The sequence below is a fragment of the Somniosus microcephalus genome, chromosome 15 (assembly GCF_052327205.1).
Source record: "Somniosus microcephalus isolate GS21.2 chromosome 15, FLI_Smic_1.0, whole genome shotgun sequence".
In the NCBI taxonomy this organism is placed as follows: domain Eukaryota; kingdom Metazoa; phylum Chordata; class Chondrichthyes; order Squaliformes; family Somniosidae; genus Somniosus; species Somniosus microcephalus.
In genome coordinates, this window is record NC_141001.1 from 44,250,397 (window position 1) to 44,267,692 (window position 17,296).

At 42.1% G+C, this 17,296-nt stretch overlaps 1 protein-coding gene across 3 annotated transcripts in view; it reads right to left on the reverse strand.

Moving 5' to 3' along the window:
* The window catches only part of tph1a (tryptophan hydroxylase 1 (tryptophan 5-monooxygenase) a), an 89,441-nt gene that overhangs the window by 69,861 nt on the left and 2,284 nt on the right, over positions 1 to 17,296 (reverse strand). Inside the window, exons 2-4 of one of the 3 annotated variants that reach the window (XM_086007703.1) lie at positions 11,781 to 11,912; positions 8,558 to 8,741; positions 7,984 to 8,013 (exon numbers count right to left, since the gene is read on the reverse strand). In XM_086007703.1, the coding sequence (XP_085863829.1) occupies positions 7,984 to 8,013; positions 8,558 to 8,741; positions 11,781 to 11,912 (346 nt within the window). The remainder of the gene's footprint in view (positions 1 to 7,983; positions 8,014 to 8,557; positions 8,742 to 11,780; positions 11,913 to 17,296) is intronic. The other 2 variants (XM_086007705.1, XM_086007704.1) reach the window with 2 other exon arrangements.

Below are 17,296 nucleotides of genomic sequence, written 5' to 3' on the forward strand. Positions count from 1 at the left end.
CTCAAGCTAAAAACCCCATTGCTGCTTCAACTCCTTCCAGCTCAAAATCTGCTCATCCGGCTTTGAAAAGGTTAGTATCTCTTATGTTATTTTTAAAAGATTTACCAAAAACGTTTTATAAGTACTTTCACTTTCATCTTTGAAGGTATTAAAAGGTAGAAATGTTGCCCGGCAGCAGATTGAGAGAGGGACACAGACAGGGCCCAAAAGCCTGGGACTCGATTTAAAATGTTGCCCGGCAGCAGATTCACAGAGGGACACAGAGAGGCCCCAAAGCCTGGGACTCCATTTAAACCGCCCGGCCCAAATATTAAGTATCAAAAACTTAAATTTATATAGTACCTTTTTAATATAGTAAAATGTCCAAAAGTGCTTTAACGTTCAATATCAGACCTGAACAATAGGCAAAGACAAAGTCAAAGAGGCTTTTGGAGGTGGAATGGGATGTAGTGAAGTGGAGGGGTTTACGCAGATAATTCCAGTGTATGCTGGAGATGGTTAAAGGCTCTCCCACTGAGGTTAGGGAGGAGCAACGCCGGGCTACCCCCAGCTAGTATTTATATAAAGAAAGACATATAATAGAAGGGTAATATTCTACATTTATAAAGAGAAAGGCACTGAGATTACAAACAGGTAATATAACATTCTTATGTAAAGACAGGCACGGATATTACAGATAGCTAATATTTATATAGACAGGCGCTGAGAGTAAAGTTGGGGAACATTCATATCTATTCCTACATTTACTTGAAATGTATTATAATTTTTTCAAATAAATATATTAATACATTTTGCTGCAATATTTAAAATACCTGAGCCTCCTCCAGCCTCCCTTACCAACCCCAGCATAACCCTTATCCCGGTTTGAATCCTGCAACACTCCATTGATTCCCCATCCCTCAGTGCATTGATGTCAAAATCCTGGTCTTCATCTTTAAATCCCTTCATGATCGCACTCCGCCAGACTCTGCAGCCTTCACCGGCCCTACATCCTGGTTTGCTTCCTCCACTCTTCCAACTCTCCTGAAGCTCCTTACTTACTCCTCCCTAACCTCAGTGGGAGAGCCTTTAACCATCTCCAGCATACACTGGAATTATCTGCGTAAACCCCTCCACTTCACTACATCCCATTCCACCTCCAAAAGCCTCTTTGACTTTGTCTTTGCCTATTGTTCAGGTCTGATATTGAACGTTAAAGCACTTTTGGACATTTTACTATATTAAAAAGGTACTATATAAATTTAAGTTTTTGATACTTAATATTTATAATTCTTATAATTTCACTTGGTAACTACTTTAGTATTCAGAATTGAAATGCATACATTTCCTTTCATTTATAATCGGGGAATGCTAGTAACCAAGGGCCCTTGACTATATCATTTAATTGTAGTGTAATTAGTGGTATTGATTTGATTTAAATTAATTTAAATTAATTAAAGGGTAAGTCATGGCAGGACAGCTTGGCCCCGTGGCATGCTCCTCCTGCACTATGTGGGAAATCAGGGACACTTCCTGTGTCCCTGACGACCATGTGTGCGGGAAGTGTATCCAGCTGCAGCTACTGACAGACCGCATTGCGGCGCTGGAGCTGCGAATGGATACATACTGGAGCATTTGCGATGCTGAGGACATCGTGGCTAGCACGTTTAGGGAGTTGGTCACACCGCAGGTAAAGGCTGCACAGGCAGGAAGGGAATGGGTGATCACCAGGCAGAGTAGTAGGCGCAGGCAGGTAGTGCAGGGGTCCGCTGTGGCCATCCACCTCTCAAACAGATATACCACTTTGGATATTGTTGAGGGAGATGGCTTATTGGGGGAAGGCAGCAGCAGCCAACTTCCTGGCACCATTGGTGGTTCTGCTGCACAGGATGGGAGGAAAAAGACTGGGAGAGCTATAGTGATAGGGGATTCTATTGTAAGGGGAATAGATAGGCGTTTCTGCGGCCACAAACGAGACCCCAGGATGGTATGTTGCCTTCCTGGTGCAAGGGTCAAGGATGTCTTGGGGCGGCTGCAGGGCATTCTGGAGGGGAAGGGTGGACAACCAGTTGTCATGGTGCATATAGGTACCAACGATATAGGTAAAAAATGGGATGAGGTCCTAAAAGCTGAATATAGGGAGTTAGGAGGTAAATTTAAAAATAGGACCTCAAAGGTAGTAATCTCAGGATTGCTACCAGTGCCACGTGCTAGTCAGAGTAGAAATAGAATGATATTTCAGATGAATACATGGCTAGATGAATGGTGCAAGGGGGAGGGATTCAAATTCCTGGGACATTGGAACCGGTTCTGGGGGAGGTGGGACCAGTACAAACTGGATGGTTTGCACCTGGGCGGGACCGGGACCGATTGACGGGGAGTGTTTGAAGGCAGAGAAATCAAGGGTGTAAATCAAACAGGGCCACAGTAAATAATAATTCTAAAAGGACTAAGAGTGTTAAAAAAACAAGCCTGAAGGCTTTGGCCTAGAAATTGGGGTGAGGCGCCAAACTGGCGCCAAGTTCACCTGGGCGCAGATTTTTGTGCAGCATTCGGAGCAGTAGCGATCGTCAGATATTCAGCCTCAGTGCCCATAGAGGGAGACGGGGCGCGGCTCGAGGCGCTCCGCGTCCCTCTTAGGGCGCTGAAAGTGAATTTCGCAGCGCAACGTGCCGCCGCGCCACATGCTGCGGCATGGCATGCTGCGGTACTGCAGGCCTTTCTCCCATTGTTAAGGGGGAGGGGCCTGCAGCAGCGCGAACCCCGATCGCGAGTGCCGGCAAAAGAGCCCGGCACCGTGGAGAAGTGCCGGGCTCTCGGGAAACAGCCGGCAACGCCGCGGGGGGGGCGGGATCTGGAGGCCGGGGACGGAGGTGCTGGCAGGCGGCCGCCGAAAAAACCGGCCGCCCCGCACCTCCACCTTAACTTGCGCCTCTGCCGGCGCAGTAAGGCCCCGTTAACCAGGCGCGGGTAGCGAACGGCGCAACAGCGGCGTTCGCTACCAAATATCGCGATCGGGGCGCGAATGGGGCGCTGCGCACACCGATGACATCATCGGTGGCGGCGCAGCGCAACAGGCTAACGCCACCATTAGCGCCCCTGCTGATTATCGCGGGAGGCACAGCCAGTGGCGCTACAGCCACTGGCTGCCTCTTTAGGCGCTAACAGGTGGCGCTACTCACCCAATTTCTCCCCCTTTGTGTCTTAATGCGAGGAGCATTCGTAATAAGGTGGATGAATTAGCTGCGCAAATAGATATAAACGGATATGATGTAATTGGAATTACGGAGACATGGCTCCAGGGTGACCAAGGCTGGGAATTCAACATCAAGGGGTATTCAATATTCAGGAAGGACAGGCAAAAAGGAAAAGGAGGTGGGGTAGCATTGCTGGTTAAAGAGGAGATTAACACAATAGTAAGGAAGGATATTAGCTCTGATGATGTGGAATCTGTATGGGTAGAGCTGAGAAATACCATGGGGCAGAAAACGTTAGTGGGAGTTGTATACAGACCCCCAAACAGTAATGCTGAGGTTGGGGATGGCATTAAACGGGAAATTAGAGACGCATGCAATAAGGGCACAGCAGTTATCATGGGTGGCTTTAATCTACATACAGATTGGGCTAACCAAATTAGTAACAATACTGTGGAGGAGGAATTCCTAGAGTGTATACAGGATGGTTTCCTGGACCAATATGTCAAGGAACCAACTAGTGATCAGGCCATCTTAGACTGGTATTATGTAATGAGAAAGGATTAATTAGCAATGTTGTTGTGCGAGGCCCCTTGGGGAGGAGCAATCATAATATCATCAAATTCTTCATTAAGATGGAGAGTGAAGTAGTTGACTCAGAGACTAGGGTCCTGAACTTAAATAAAGGAAACTACAATGGTATGAGGCGCAAGTTGGATAGGATGGATTGGGGAACGTTACTTAAAGGGTTGATGGTGAATAGGCAATGGCAAACATGTAAAGATCGCATGGATGAACTACAGAATTTGTTCATCCCTGTTTGGCATAAAAATAAAACAAAAAAGGTGACTCAACCGTGGCTAACAAGGGAAATTAGGGATAGCATAAGATCCAAGGAGAGGACATATAAATTGGCCAGAAAAAGCAGCAAAACTGAGGATTGGGAGCAGTTTAGGATTCAGCAAAGGAGGACAAAGGGATTAATTAAGAGGGGGAAAATAGAATATGAGAGTAAGCTTGAAGGGAACATAAAAACTGACTGTAAACGCTTCTATAGATATGTGAAGAGAAAAAGATTGGTGAAGTCAAGCGTAGGTCCCTTGCAGTCAGAATCAGGGGAATTTATAATGGCTAACAAAGAAATGGCAGACCAATTAAATACATACTTTGGTTCTGCCTTCACAAAGGAGGACACAAATAACCTTCCAGAGATGTCAGGGAACATAGGGTCTAATGAGAGGGAGGAATTGAATAAAATCAGTATTTGTAGGGAAATGGTGTTAGGGAAATTGACGGGATTGAAGGCCGATAAATCCCCAGGGCCTGATAATCTACATCCTAGGGTACTTAAGGAAGTGGCCCTAGAAATAGTAGATGCATTGCTGGTCATCGTCCAAAATTCTATAGGCTCTGGAATAGTTCCCATGGATTGGAGGATAGCTAATGTAACCCCACTATTTAAAAAAGGTGGTAGAGAGAAAATGGGGAATTATAGACCAGTAAGCCTGACATCGGTAGTGGGGAAAATGCTAGAGTCCATTATAAAAGATGTAATAGCAGAGCACTTGGAAAACAGTGACAGGATCGGACAAAGTCAACATGGATTTACAAAAGGTAAATCATGCTTGACTAAACTACTGGAATTTTTTGAGGATGTAACTGGCAGAATAGATAAAGGAGAACCAGTGGATGTGGTGTATTTGAACTTTCAGAAGCCTTTTGATGAGGTCCCGCATAAGAGATTGGTGTGCAAAGTTAAAGCACATGGGATTGGGGGTAAGGTACTCACTTGGATAGAGAACTGGTTGGCAGACAGGATGCTAAGTGTTGGAATAAACGGGTCTTTTTCCGAGTGGCAGGCAGTGACTAGTGGGGTACCGCAGGGATCGGTGCTAGGACCCCAGCTATTCACAATATATATTAATGATCTAGACAAGGGAGCTAGATGTAATATCTCCAAGTTTGCAGATGACACAAAGCTGAGTGGGCCTATGTGCTGTGAGGAGGATGCAGAGAAACTCAAGTACGATTTGGACAGGTTGGGTGATTGGGCAGATGCATGGCAGATGCAGTATAATGTGGATAAATGCGAGGTTATCCACTTTGGTGGCAAAAACAGGAACACAGATTATTATCTGAACGACAATAGATTGGGAAACGGGGAAGTGCAACGAGACCTGGGTGTCCTTGTGCACCAGTCGCTGAAGGTAAGCATGCAGGTGCAGCAGGCGGTTAAGAAGGCAAATGGTATGTTGGCCTTCATAGCGAGAGGATTCAAGTACAGAAGCAAGGATGTCTTGCTGCAGTTGTACAGGGCCTTGGTGAGACCACACCTTGAGTATTGTGTGCAGTTTTGGTCGCCTTATCTGAGGAAGGATGTTCTTGCCATGGAGGGAGTGCAGGGAAGATTCACCAGGCTGATACCTGGGATGGCAGGAATGACGTATGAAGAGAGATTGAGTCGATTAGGCTTATATTCGCTGGAGTTTAGAAGAATGAGAGGGGATTTCATTGAAACTTATAAAATTCTAACAGGACAAGACAGACTAGATGCAGGAAGGATGTTCCTGATGGCGGGGGAGTCCAGAACCAGGGGTCACAGTCTAAGGATAAGGGGTAAGCCATTTAGGACTGAGATGAGGAGGAATTTCTTCACCCAGAGAGTGGTGAACCTGTGGAACTCTCTACCACAGAAGGCAGTTGAGGCCAACTTATTAAATATATTCAAGAAGGAGTTAGATATATTTCTTAAGGCTAAAGGGATCAAGGGATATGGGGATAAAGCAGGGACAGGGTACTGAATTTGGATGATCAGCCATGATCGCATTAAATGGCGGAACAGGCTCGAGGGGCCAAATGGCCTACTCCTGCTCCTATCTTCTATGTTTCTATGTTTATTTATAAATGTGTGATATTTATATCTAAAATTTACAAACTACCTATAATATTTGTCCTTTCTATTAAAACCATGACCTGCAATTATCAAGATTTATATTTTATGTAACATTTAGAAAATATTAAAATTTCCTATAATAGTTAGAATTTTAAATTAGACATTTCTTGTAATATTTATAATTTATATTAGAACATTTCCTATAATTTATACTTTCTATTTACATGTTTACCTGTAATATATAATTTTTATTTAGGCATTTTACTATAATATGTATCATCTCTTACACAGTTTTCAATAAAATTTAGATTACTGTATTTTCTAATATTTACAATTTATATCTACAAATTGTACCATTCATCATTGCTATTTACCTGAAATATTTCATTTCAATATCTTACATTATATTTATAAACCATTCCTGCATTCATTGATATGATTTATTATTTCTACTATAGTCCATTATATTTATAATTTTCTAAGTATATTTACCTGTAAAATTAGTTGTTTCTATTTATACATTTCCCTGTAAAATGTATTTAAATTAATACATTACCCACTAATATTTACAATTTCTATTCATACATTTTCCAGTAATATATATATTTTCTATTAATACTGTAATTTGTAACTTATTTTTAATATCATTACATGTTTACCTGTTATATTTATCATTTCTGTCTGGTCATCTATTTCATTTTGTGGGATCTTACTGTGTGAAAATTAGCTGCCGAGTTTCCCTATATTACAGCACTATTCACAGTTCAAAGTAATTCATTGGTTGTGAAATGCTTCGGTATCTATCTATTTATCTATTGCTTTCTTTTTTTCTCTCTCTTTTACAGTTCCAAATTATATGTGTTTTTTGAATATTATATCCCCCTGTAATGGTTACAATTGAGAAATTACCTGTAATATTTATAGTTTCTATTTATACAATTTGCTGTAATTAAAATTTCAAATTGTAGATTTAGCTGTAAGACTTAGAATTTGATATTAATACTGTAATTTGTAACTTCTATATTTTTAATCATTTTAATTTACATGTTTACCTGTAATATTTATAATTTAAAATATGAACATGTAATATATATAGTTTTTATTTATGCACCACCTGTAATATTTATCATTTGTATTCATACATATCTGCGTTATCTATTTATAATTGCCATTATTAATTTTCCTAGAATATTTATTGTTTCTATTTATATATGTCATGCAATATTTATCATTTTGATTTACACATTTCCCTTTAGTGTTTATACTTCTATTTTCTAATTATCAAGTCTATCATATACTTGTGAAATAGTAATTTCTTTAGATGCAGTTCCCTGTAATATATTTATTATTTTATGTACAAAATTCCCTGCATTATTTATCATTTCTATTTACACATTTCTCTCCAATATGTATAATTTGTATCTGTTTACCTTGCTGTAATATTTATCATTCCGTTTACACATTTCCCAGAATATATATCATTTATATTCATACATTTACCTACACTATGCATAATTTCTATTTAGATATTTCCCAGTAATATTTACAATTTCTATTTGTACATGTCCCCATATGATTTATCATTTCTATTCAGACATTTTATTGTAAGTGTGCAAATGGAAACAATTTATAAATTAAATTAATAACATGAGAAGCCTGAGCCACACCAAAGATGGTCACGCTTTTTAACACTGCCTCACTATTGTCTCACCAATTACCATCACTGACTACATTCAACCATTTCTTAGACTGCATTATTAATTGTTGTATAATAGTATATCTTAGGCTGCAGAATGGTGTCCTGTCTTATACTGTCACTTCTTGTACTCACATCATTTTTACCAATAATTTTGTGACATTTATTTGCACAGAGAGAGAGCACTTTGCAACAGAAAATGATTGCCAGAGTATACATACCATCAACAATAATGGAATAAATTTGTACATCTGTGTGACAAACAAAATAATTGTTTTAACTATTTTAACTTATAGATGTGCTCAAACTATAAGGCTGTGTTCATAAAATTCTATTCTACAGATGTGGCATTGTCTTATAGTCAGAATCAAAACTCACAATGGAGTAATTACTGAAATATTTCTTAGTGCAAACAACTCACACTGACACATTCAGTGGCACTCAGGCAATGGCACAGATACACTGACTATTAGATGCATTGAAATACAGAGGCGCACTCATAGGATCACATTGACATACTAATTATAACACTCATTTACTCAATATTACACAGCGATCCAGCTACAGTGACACAGGCATACTGATTAGGATGCACAATAACACACTTACTGACAGATACTGACACTCAAATTGCCATATACTGACACACCATCAGTGACACACAGGCACACTGGCATACATGTGGATACACTCAGTGATAATGATGCACATATTAACATAACAGGCCCATTGACACACTCACAGACCTTGTTCCCGCGCAACACACACACAGTGATGCATCAACATGTTTCTTACCGTCTCCCTGTGCATAGGAGTTGTCAGGTGGGTTCAGAGTGATCACATTAACGTGGCTTTTCAGAATTTGAATGATTTCATTGAGTTGCTCTCTGTTACTGTCACAGTCCAAGAAGATCTCAAACTCAGAGTTCCTCCGCTTGGACTTTCGAGACTCGATGTGAACCAGGTTCACATGTTCCTCCTGGAGAATGAAAAAAGAGATAATATGTGAAACTGTGAGGTTTAAACAGAAAATGCTGGATATACACAGCAACACTTCCATCATTTGGCATGTTTTCTTTTTACCTCAAGTATAATGTGCTTTGTCAAATTTGACTGTGAAATACTTCATGAAAGGACCTCAGGGTATATATTTCTCTTCAGCTAAAGTTTAATAAAAGGGAACAGTTGTGATTAAACAAGTGGACACAGTGGCAGCGCTTGCCTTGGAAAGGGTCGGTTTGGGGATTGGATCTGCTCAGGGCCCCTGATTAAGCAATTGCCCTGGTTGCAGGGCCCTAACGGGGAAGATCCATACACACCAGTCGAGCAGAAACAGAGTACGTTAGGCCAAGAGCTCAGCCTGTCTGAACCAACCAATGCTGCCAGTGGCAGACGGTCACTGGGACGGGATCTGCTCAGGGCCCTGACTGGGCAACTAGACAGATTGCAGGGCCCCAACGCCAAACCTGGGTGAACAAAATCAGAGTGGAGTTTCTTCCATTTTTACTGTTTTGCAATGTCTTACTCTGATCTTAAATGTCTTTAGGATAGTTAGCTCCAAAAAGCAGTATTTGTTAACTGAAATAAAAACAGAAATTACTAGAAATACTCAGCAGGTCAGGCAGCATCTGTGGAAAGAGAAACAGAGTTAATGTTTCAGGTTAATGACCTTTCATCAGAACTCTGTTTCTCTCTCCACAGATGCTGCCTGACCTACTGAGTATTGCCAGCAATTTCTGTTTTTATTTCAGATTTCCAGCTTCTGCAGTATTCTGCTTTTACTATTCGTTAACTCTTCATTAAGCACTCTTCAGTCTTGTTAAAGGGCAAACAAGATGAACTCATACACTTTTGTTCAGGGTGGAATAAGTAGGACGATTGATTTAATTGCTATCACTGAGACTGTTGTATGAAGAAAGAGCAAGATGTAAAAATGTAAACAGCACCAACAGAACCAATGTCAGATTTAGGGAGAGTGTTGGGCAATGTGAATGCACCCGCTAATTAGCCCGATTTAAGTTGGCAGCCCCTACCTGACTCCCACAGGCAGAATTTACAGCTGGCAAGTCGGCGACTTTATTTACTTAGTGTGCATTTTTTTTATTTAATTCATACCTTTTTTTTTTAAAGTTAACATTTAAAACTTAATCACTGACACACACCCTTCTTTTCCACAGTTACAACCTGCTGCTTGCAAGTGTCAGGTTGGGCCATTGTTACCAACAGAATTCAGGCCAGTACAATAGCAAAATATTGTGGTAGTAAGTAAGTGGGATGCAGTTGCAATGTTGCAGGTGCTTGCTGGCTGAGCCCTGCCATAGATTTTGATCACACCATCTAGTAGGACTTTGTACAACTGTAAAACTAGATTAGCACTATTAGTGGGATACTCAAAGCTTTGCACACTCCACTACTGTATGTATATTCCCACTTAAGTTGGTTATGTACCAGTTTGGGTGACTGAGATAGGTAAAAGCACCATTATTATGGTTGGGTCCGGATGTGGGCAGTTCCCTTTCATTAATGCTAGAAAATTGCATAAAATGGAAATTTTGGGGGGAAATTAGCATGGACCTAACAATTTGACTTGGCATCATTATTTTCTACAATACATTTATTCCCAAAATGGGCAAAATATGCCCCATAGAAATTCAGGATTGCAGGAATAGGCAAAGGAGGCAACCAAGAGACATGGGGCTGCTGATAGGCTGTAGATTCCTAGAAAATGGGTATCCATATGGGTATATCTGTTACTCCTAGTGCCAGAAATGGGATCCCCGGACTCGAGGCTGCATCTATGATCATAAAGATCTGACATCTGAGCAAAATTTGGAAATGGAAGTTACTGTTGGCATAAGTTTAGTGGTTGCAGGGATTGCAGTCTCTCAGTGTATAGAACTACCCAAGGAGCATGTTTGTGTAAGGTGTGTACCCCAGGTGTGAATGTGAGTGAGTGAGTGAGTATAAGTGAGTGAGTGAGTATAAGTGAGTGAGTGAGTGAGGTGAGTGAGTGAGGTGAGTGAGTATAAGTGAGTGAGTGAGTGAGTATAAGTGAGTGAGTGAGGTGAGTGAGTGAGTATAAGTGAGTGAGTGAGTATAAGTGAGTGAGTGAGGTGAGTGAGTGAGTATAAGTGAGTGAGGTGAGTGAGTGAGTATAAGTGAGTGAGTGAGTATAAGTGAGTGAGTGAGGTGAGTGAGTGAGTATAAGTGAGTGAGTGAGTATAAGTGAGTGAGGTGAGTGAATGAGTGGGTATGAGTGAGTGAGTGAGTATAAGTGAGTGAGGTGAGTGAGTGAGTATAAGTGAGTGAGTGAGTATAAGTGAGTGAGTGAGTATAAGTGAGTGAGTGAGTATAAGTGAGTGTGTGAGTATAAGTGAGTGAGTGAGTATAAGTGAGTGAGTGAGTGAGGTGAGTGAGTGAGTATAAGTGAGTGAGTGAGTATAAGTGAGTGAGTGAGGTGAGTGAGTGAGTATAAGTGAGTGAGTGAGTGAGTATAAGTGAGTGAGTGAGTATAAGTGAGTGAGTGAGTATAAGTGAGGTGAGTGAGTGAGTATAAGTGAGTGAGTGAGTGAGTATAAGTGAGTGAGTGAGGTGAGTGAGTGAGTATAAGTGAGTGAGGTGAGTGAGTGAGTGAGTATAAGTGAGTGAGTGAGTATAAGTGAGTGTGTGAGTATAAGTGAGTGAGTGAGTATAAGTGAGTGAGTGAGTATAAGTGAGTGAGTGAGTATAAGTGAGTGAGTGAGGTGAGTGAGTGAGTATAAGTGAGTGAGTGAGTATAAGTGAGTGAGTGAGTATAAGTGAGTGAGTGAATATAAGTGAGGTGAGTGAGTGAGTGAGTATAAGTGAGTGAGTGAGTGAGTATAAGTGAGTGAGTGAGTGAGTATAAGTGAGTGAGGTGAGTGAGTGAGTGAGTATAAGTGAGTGAGTGAGGTGAGTGAGTGAGAGTGAGTTAGAAAGACGGGGAGAGAGTGTGTGATGTTGCCTCCGAGTTAGCTCCAAATGTACAAAATGATGTTACCTGGAAGAGTTTCAGTGCCTTCGCCAGCCCACCAACCTCATTCTTCAGTGAGAAGACCACAGCTACCCGCCCCCGCTCTACAGACACATTCTCCTTATTCTCTTCAATTTTGCAGAAATTCGACTTGTTGATCTGCCAGATATAAAAAGACAACAATAAAGATGGGAGAGTGGCAGCAGCCCAGCTTGGGCTGTTCTAGGCACTGTATGACCCAGGACACAGCAGGCACACATGAAAGCTAGGGATTGATTGGGACTCCATGTCCAAGGTAGCTCATATGGCCTTTATAGCTGCTGCTAAAATATAGATTAATTAATAAGTGTTTTAATTAGTTTCCTCCTTTGCCAGTGTACTCCTGAAGATGTGGGCCCAGTAATTCCGTTCCAAACGCATGAGTACGGTCGGGGTACTCACGCGTCTGGCCGGAGGAAATGCCGGTTTTCAGCATGCACAGCGCATGCGGGGAAAACCGGCATTTCCTGTCCTCTGAATGAAGGGGTTCAGAGGCACAGCGCGTGCGACTGCACAGGCAGCGCGTGCGCAGTGAACTTCGTCGATTTCATTCATGGATTCAGTGAGGTTAAGTCCTTACAACTTACACATGAAAAAAGCATGAGTAAAGTTGCTCCAGAGGCTGCAGAGGAAGATATATTTTATCGTGGAGCTTCTGAAAGGCAATATTTTTGTTTGGGAAAGGGAGGAAAGTTATTTTAAGAAATGATGAGGTAAGTTTTAAAGTTTAATTTTTTTTTATTTTTTTTTAACGGGTTTTCAGTACTGTAGGTAGAAGGAGCAATTGTGGCTGTGTGAATTGAATTTGCTGTGTTTATTAAATGTGAAAATGACTGTTCTAAAATGAATAATGTAACATTTCCAACGTTTTTAAGAAAGAAACTTTTCATCAGTAAGTAATTATGTATGTATGTCCGTATATATTCCTTTACGTATATGTATGTATGTATATATTCCTTTACTTATGTGTATGAATGTATGTATTTAATTATGACTTTGAGAGAAAGTAACTTATTGGAAAATCATCTCGGGCTGTGAAATTGATCAGGCGGGTATGATGTATTACCAAGACGATAACGCGTTTCTCCTGCCATAGGCCGGGGTGATTTTCTAGCCAGTCACTTCATTAAAATTACTTTAACAACTCTTTCCATTTCTTCCTTGCAAGGACGTCTGTGTAAGCAGGAGGCCTGTGAGCGAGAAAAATGCCCGGGAACTGCTAATAGCCAACACCTTCACGAGCTAGTGTCGCCTTGTACCTCCCCCTCCCCCCGCAAGGCAAAGAAAGGAGCAGACACAATTTAAAGTGAAGCAGTGAACTTTTATTGCATCATAAAACAGTTTTCAGGGTCAGTTTTGATGTAGATAGTTTATAACTTTAAAATGTTAACTAGCTATTTCCTGCTTTTCAAACATTTGTAAACATGAATAGTTCAGAAAAAAATGTGTTAACATTTTTAAGTGACTTTTTCTGTTTTCTTAGTGCAATAAAGACATTCAGGGTGGAAACTAGCTATGTTCTAATTTTCAAATAGTTGTTGTAAAAATACTTTGGCTCCAATAAAAGTTGCTAATTTTTTTCAAACTGACTACAGGCTGCACTGTTTAAAGGAAAAGGTTACATATCCTTTCAGTCACAAATAAACATTTCAATGAAAACAGCAAACACAACATTTTACATGTCAATAAAATGAAAAATTTAACAATTGCACGATTTGCCCCTTCGCATCTGTGACTGAGGGTCCAAGGAGGTGCATTGCGCAAGAGGTCATCGTCGTACGTATCCTCACACTGTTCCCTTTCGGGAACTGTATGAAGTGGTGGAAGGATTTCTGGCCACGTTAACGCTCCTTCCGTGACCATAACCATCTTCATACCAGCCATTAGGGTGGTTAGTCCTATGGCGCGAGGGTTTTATGGGCTCCCACAACCCATCTGAGGGGGGGGGCCACCCACACCCGCGGACACAAGTATCCCGCTGGATGTCCACCCAGAATTTATAGTTGGAGCTCCGACTCCACTTGCCGGGACTGTCTGGAGCGGGGTTCGAAACCCTACCCCGTCTGGCCCAGCGACGGGGATGCTTACCGCTACGCAAAAGGCCCACTCCGCACAAAAGGTGACACCCATACGTTTCCTGCGCCTTTTCCCTCCCCGTGACTGGAGCCCTATGCTGCCACTTGAAAGACCAAGCTATCATCTGTCCTTTTTTGCAGCGCCTTGGACTTCTCATTACCAATGATGAGCAGGCGCTGCGCCTCCACCTCGTTGAGGAGATTGCTGAGGTCAGCATCAGTTCAATTGTGAGTTCTTTTAATGCCGTGAATTGTGCTCATTCCAGCCATTTCATGTTGTTAATCGGAGTGGGCCTTTTGCGTAGCGGTAGCATCCCCGCCGCTGGGCCAGACGGGGTAGGGTTTCGAACCCCGCTCCAGACAGTCCCGGCAAGTGGAGTCGGAGCTCCAACTATAAATTCTGGGTGGACATCCAGCGGGATACTTGCGTCCACGGGTGTGGGTGGCCCCCCCCCCTCGTATAGGTTGTGGGAGCCCGTAAAACCCTCCCGCCATAGGACTAACCACCCTAATGGCTGGTACAAAGATGGTTACGGTCACGGAAGGAGCATTAATCATGGCCATAAATCCTTCCACCACTTCATTCAGTTCCCCAAAGGGAACAGTGTGAAGACACGTACGACGACAATGTTGCTAATTAAATAAATGGAATGAAAAAAATGCTTTCAGGGCTTTTAAAAGTCTTTAAATTGCTTTAATTCTGTTTAAAACTACTTCAGATTCTTCAAAATAATGTAAACGTTTTTAAAAGTTTATAAAAGTTATCAAAAGCTTCATAAAAATACCAAAAACCTATTTAAAATGCTGCTCTGCATGTAAAAATGCTTTGCAGCTTGTGAGAAATATTGGGGCGTGTCCTATTAAACTGAGACCTCAAGGGGCGTGTCTCAGTTGCACTGCGCGCTCCAGGCTTCGCGTTGGCTGCACTCCTGGGCGGCGTGACGTCAGACGCTGCCCGGGAGTCATCATTTTAAAACAGGAATTCCAGGCGTCCCTGAAGCTCAACGGCCGGCGCGTCGGGTAAGTGCACATCGGGGGCTTGCATGCGCGTCAAGCCCCCGATCCTAATTTCTGCCCCGTGATCTATTTCCCACCTACTGCTGCAGGCTTAAATAACAAATTAGTAGCAAAGGACAGGGGAAACAGGCAGGCAGAATGCAGAGCAGGCAGACTGGCAGAGACAGAAGACAGTCAAGAGAAGCACACACTATAGAAGCAGTCTTGGAAAGTTATGCTGTGAAAACTGTCTGCTGCTAAAATGAAGTTGCCTATCCAGAGTCGGGTGTCATCAGCATACATGTGGAATCTGACATTGTGTTTTTGGATGATGTCGCCGAGGAGACTCCTGAGGGACTCCAGAGGTAGCAATGCGGAGTGGGTAGAGAAGCTACTGCAAGAGCTTCGCTGGCTATAACTGGATAGGTAAAAGTAGAACCAAGTAAGGACAATCCCACTCAGCTGGACAACGGAGGAGAGGCGTTAGAGGAGGATGGTGTGGTTGACCATGTCAAAGGCTGCAGACAGGTTGAGAAGGATGAGGAGTGAGAGTGCACCATAGTCACAGTGGATGTCATTTGTGGCTTTGATTAGGGCTGTTTCAGTGCTTAGTGGGTTGTGTGTGTATGCCCGCTTATTGATGGACTGTGTGTGTGTGTGTGTGTGTGTGTGTGTGTGTGTAGATGGATTGTGTATGTATAGTGGGCTGCATGTGTGTATTGGTAGGCTGTGTGTGTATGAGGGGGCACCTACTGCTAGGCTATGTACGTGTCTGCGGGCTGTATATAGAGATAATTTCATGAATGTGCACTTCTGGTGGGGAGTCTCACCCACTGGAAGCCAATGAAATCTCAGCCAGACCCCCCATTATTTTCTGTCAATTTTAAACAGATGGACAGAAAATCATTGGGAGTAGTTCACCATTTCCCAATGTGTGTTCCCAGCAGCCAAGGTATTGGTTAAATTGTCCACTAGTGGACCCTTTGGCTGGGGTTTTCCCACTTCTATGATGGGCAGTCCGCAGTTATTCGCCCATTAAAGTGAAGTGAATGCGCTGAAAATCGTGGGTATGGGGTCTATTAATGGCTGCCTGTGTATTAGTCGCTGCATGTGTATTAATGGTTATGTGTGCGTGTTACTAACCCTGTGTCTGAGCTATTCAGCCAGTGTGTGGATGTTAATCACCACATGTGTGTATTAAGCGCTCTGTGTCTGTATGTGCATTAACCTTCAGGTGTCTGCATTAGGAACTGCGTGTGTGTGTATTACTGGCTGTGTATATTGCTCGGTGCGCTGAATGTGAAGGACTGCATATATATTGGGCCATAATTTGCTGTGGCGGGGCAACGAACGGTGTCCACCTTTATCTGGACTTGCTCTTGCCTGTTTAATCGCGATGATATTTTACACCACAAGTTGCTGAAAGTGCGAGCTGATAATGTCACAGCAAGGGAAATCGGGCATCTGCGACCTGAGTGAACAGGACACGCAACTGTGTATCACCATGATTGAAGGATTGTGAAATTAACAGCACAGGGACTGAGAAGGAAATATAAATGAAGAGTGAGTAAATTCAATGTCAAATCAGGTCGAGAGAGGGAAAGAAAGATCTGATTAAGAGAGAGAGAAAAAAGAGACAGAAAGGAATTTTTTTTTAATTTTACATTTTAAAAATCTCCAACAACAACTTCCATTTATATAACGTAAAAAACAATTAAAACCTGAAGAAATAAGACTCCACACTTGTAATAGTTAATTTTGAGCGCCAGAGAGGTTGACTGGCAGAAATTAACATTTATCAGGTCTTTAAAAGACTGAAATGGACAAGACTTGACTTTCTGTTCATATCGACCAGGCAAATGCAGCACTCCGTTCAATGCCTTTCAATGGTGAGGCGGACAGCGAAGCTAAAGGTGGAGCAGCGCATTTAGGACAGCAATTTGGGGATTGTCTCGTTTAACCTGCATCTGCCCTGCCTGAAGTTGCTGTAGCATTTGCGGATTAATAACGGTGAGCGCCATTAGCCGTGCAGTTATTTTGACAGCAAATGATGGCCCTATATATTTGCACAATTATATTCACCAAGATTAGGATTTTTCGCTTTTGCTTCTAATCGATTAGACTCCCTCAATGCGCGTTATCTGTGGGTTTGGTTTGAATGACAACAAGCCTCCAAATTTTCAAACATTGCTAAGTGCCAGGTTCCTCCTACAATCCTACTTAATTTGACAAGTGTTCAACACGGGTCAGCTATGAATAGCTGGCTTTAGTTAATGCGCAATACACAGGGCTCTAAACGTTGGATTAAACAATCCCGTCTCCAAATGGCATTGACGAGAGGCTCCAGCAGCAGGAGAAAGAAGGCTAATAATGAGTTTGGGATATCAGTAGAACAACGCTGAATCGTTAATATCACATTTATGTCTGCACCAG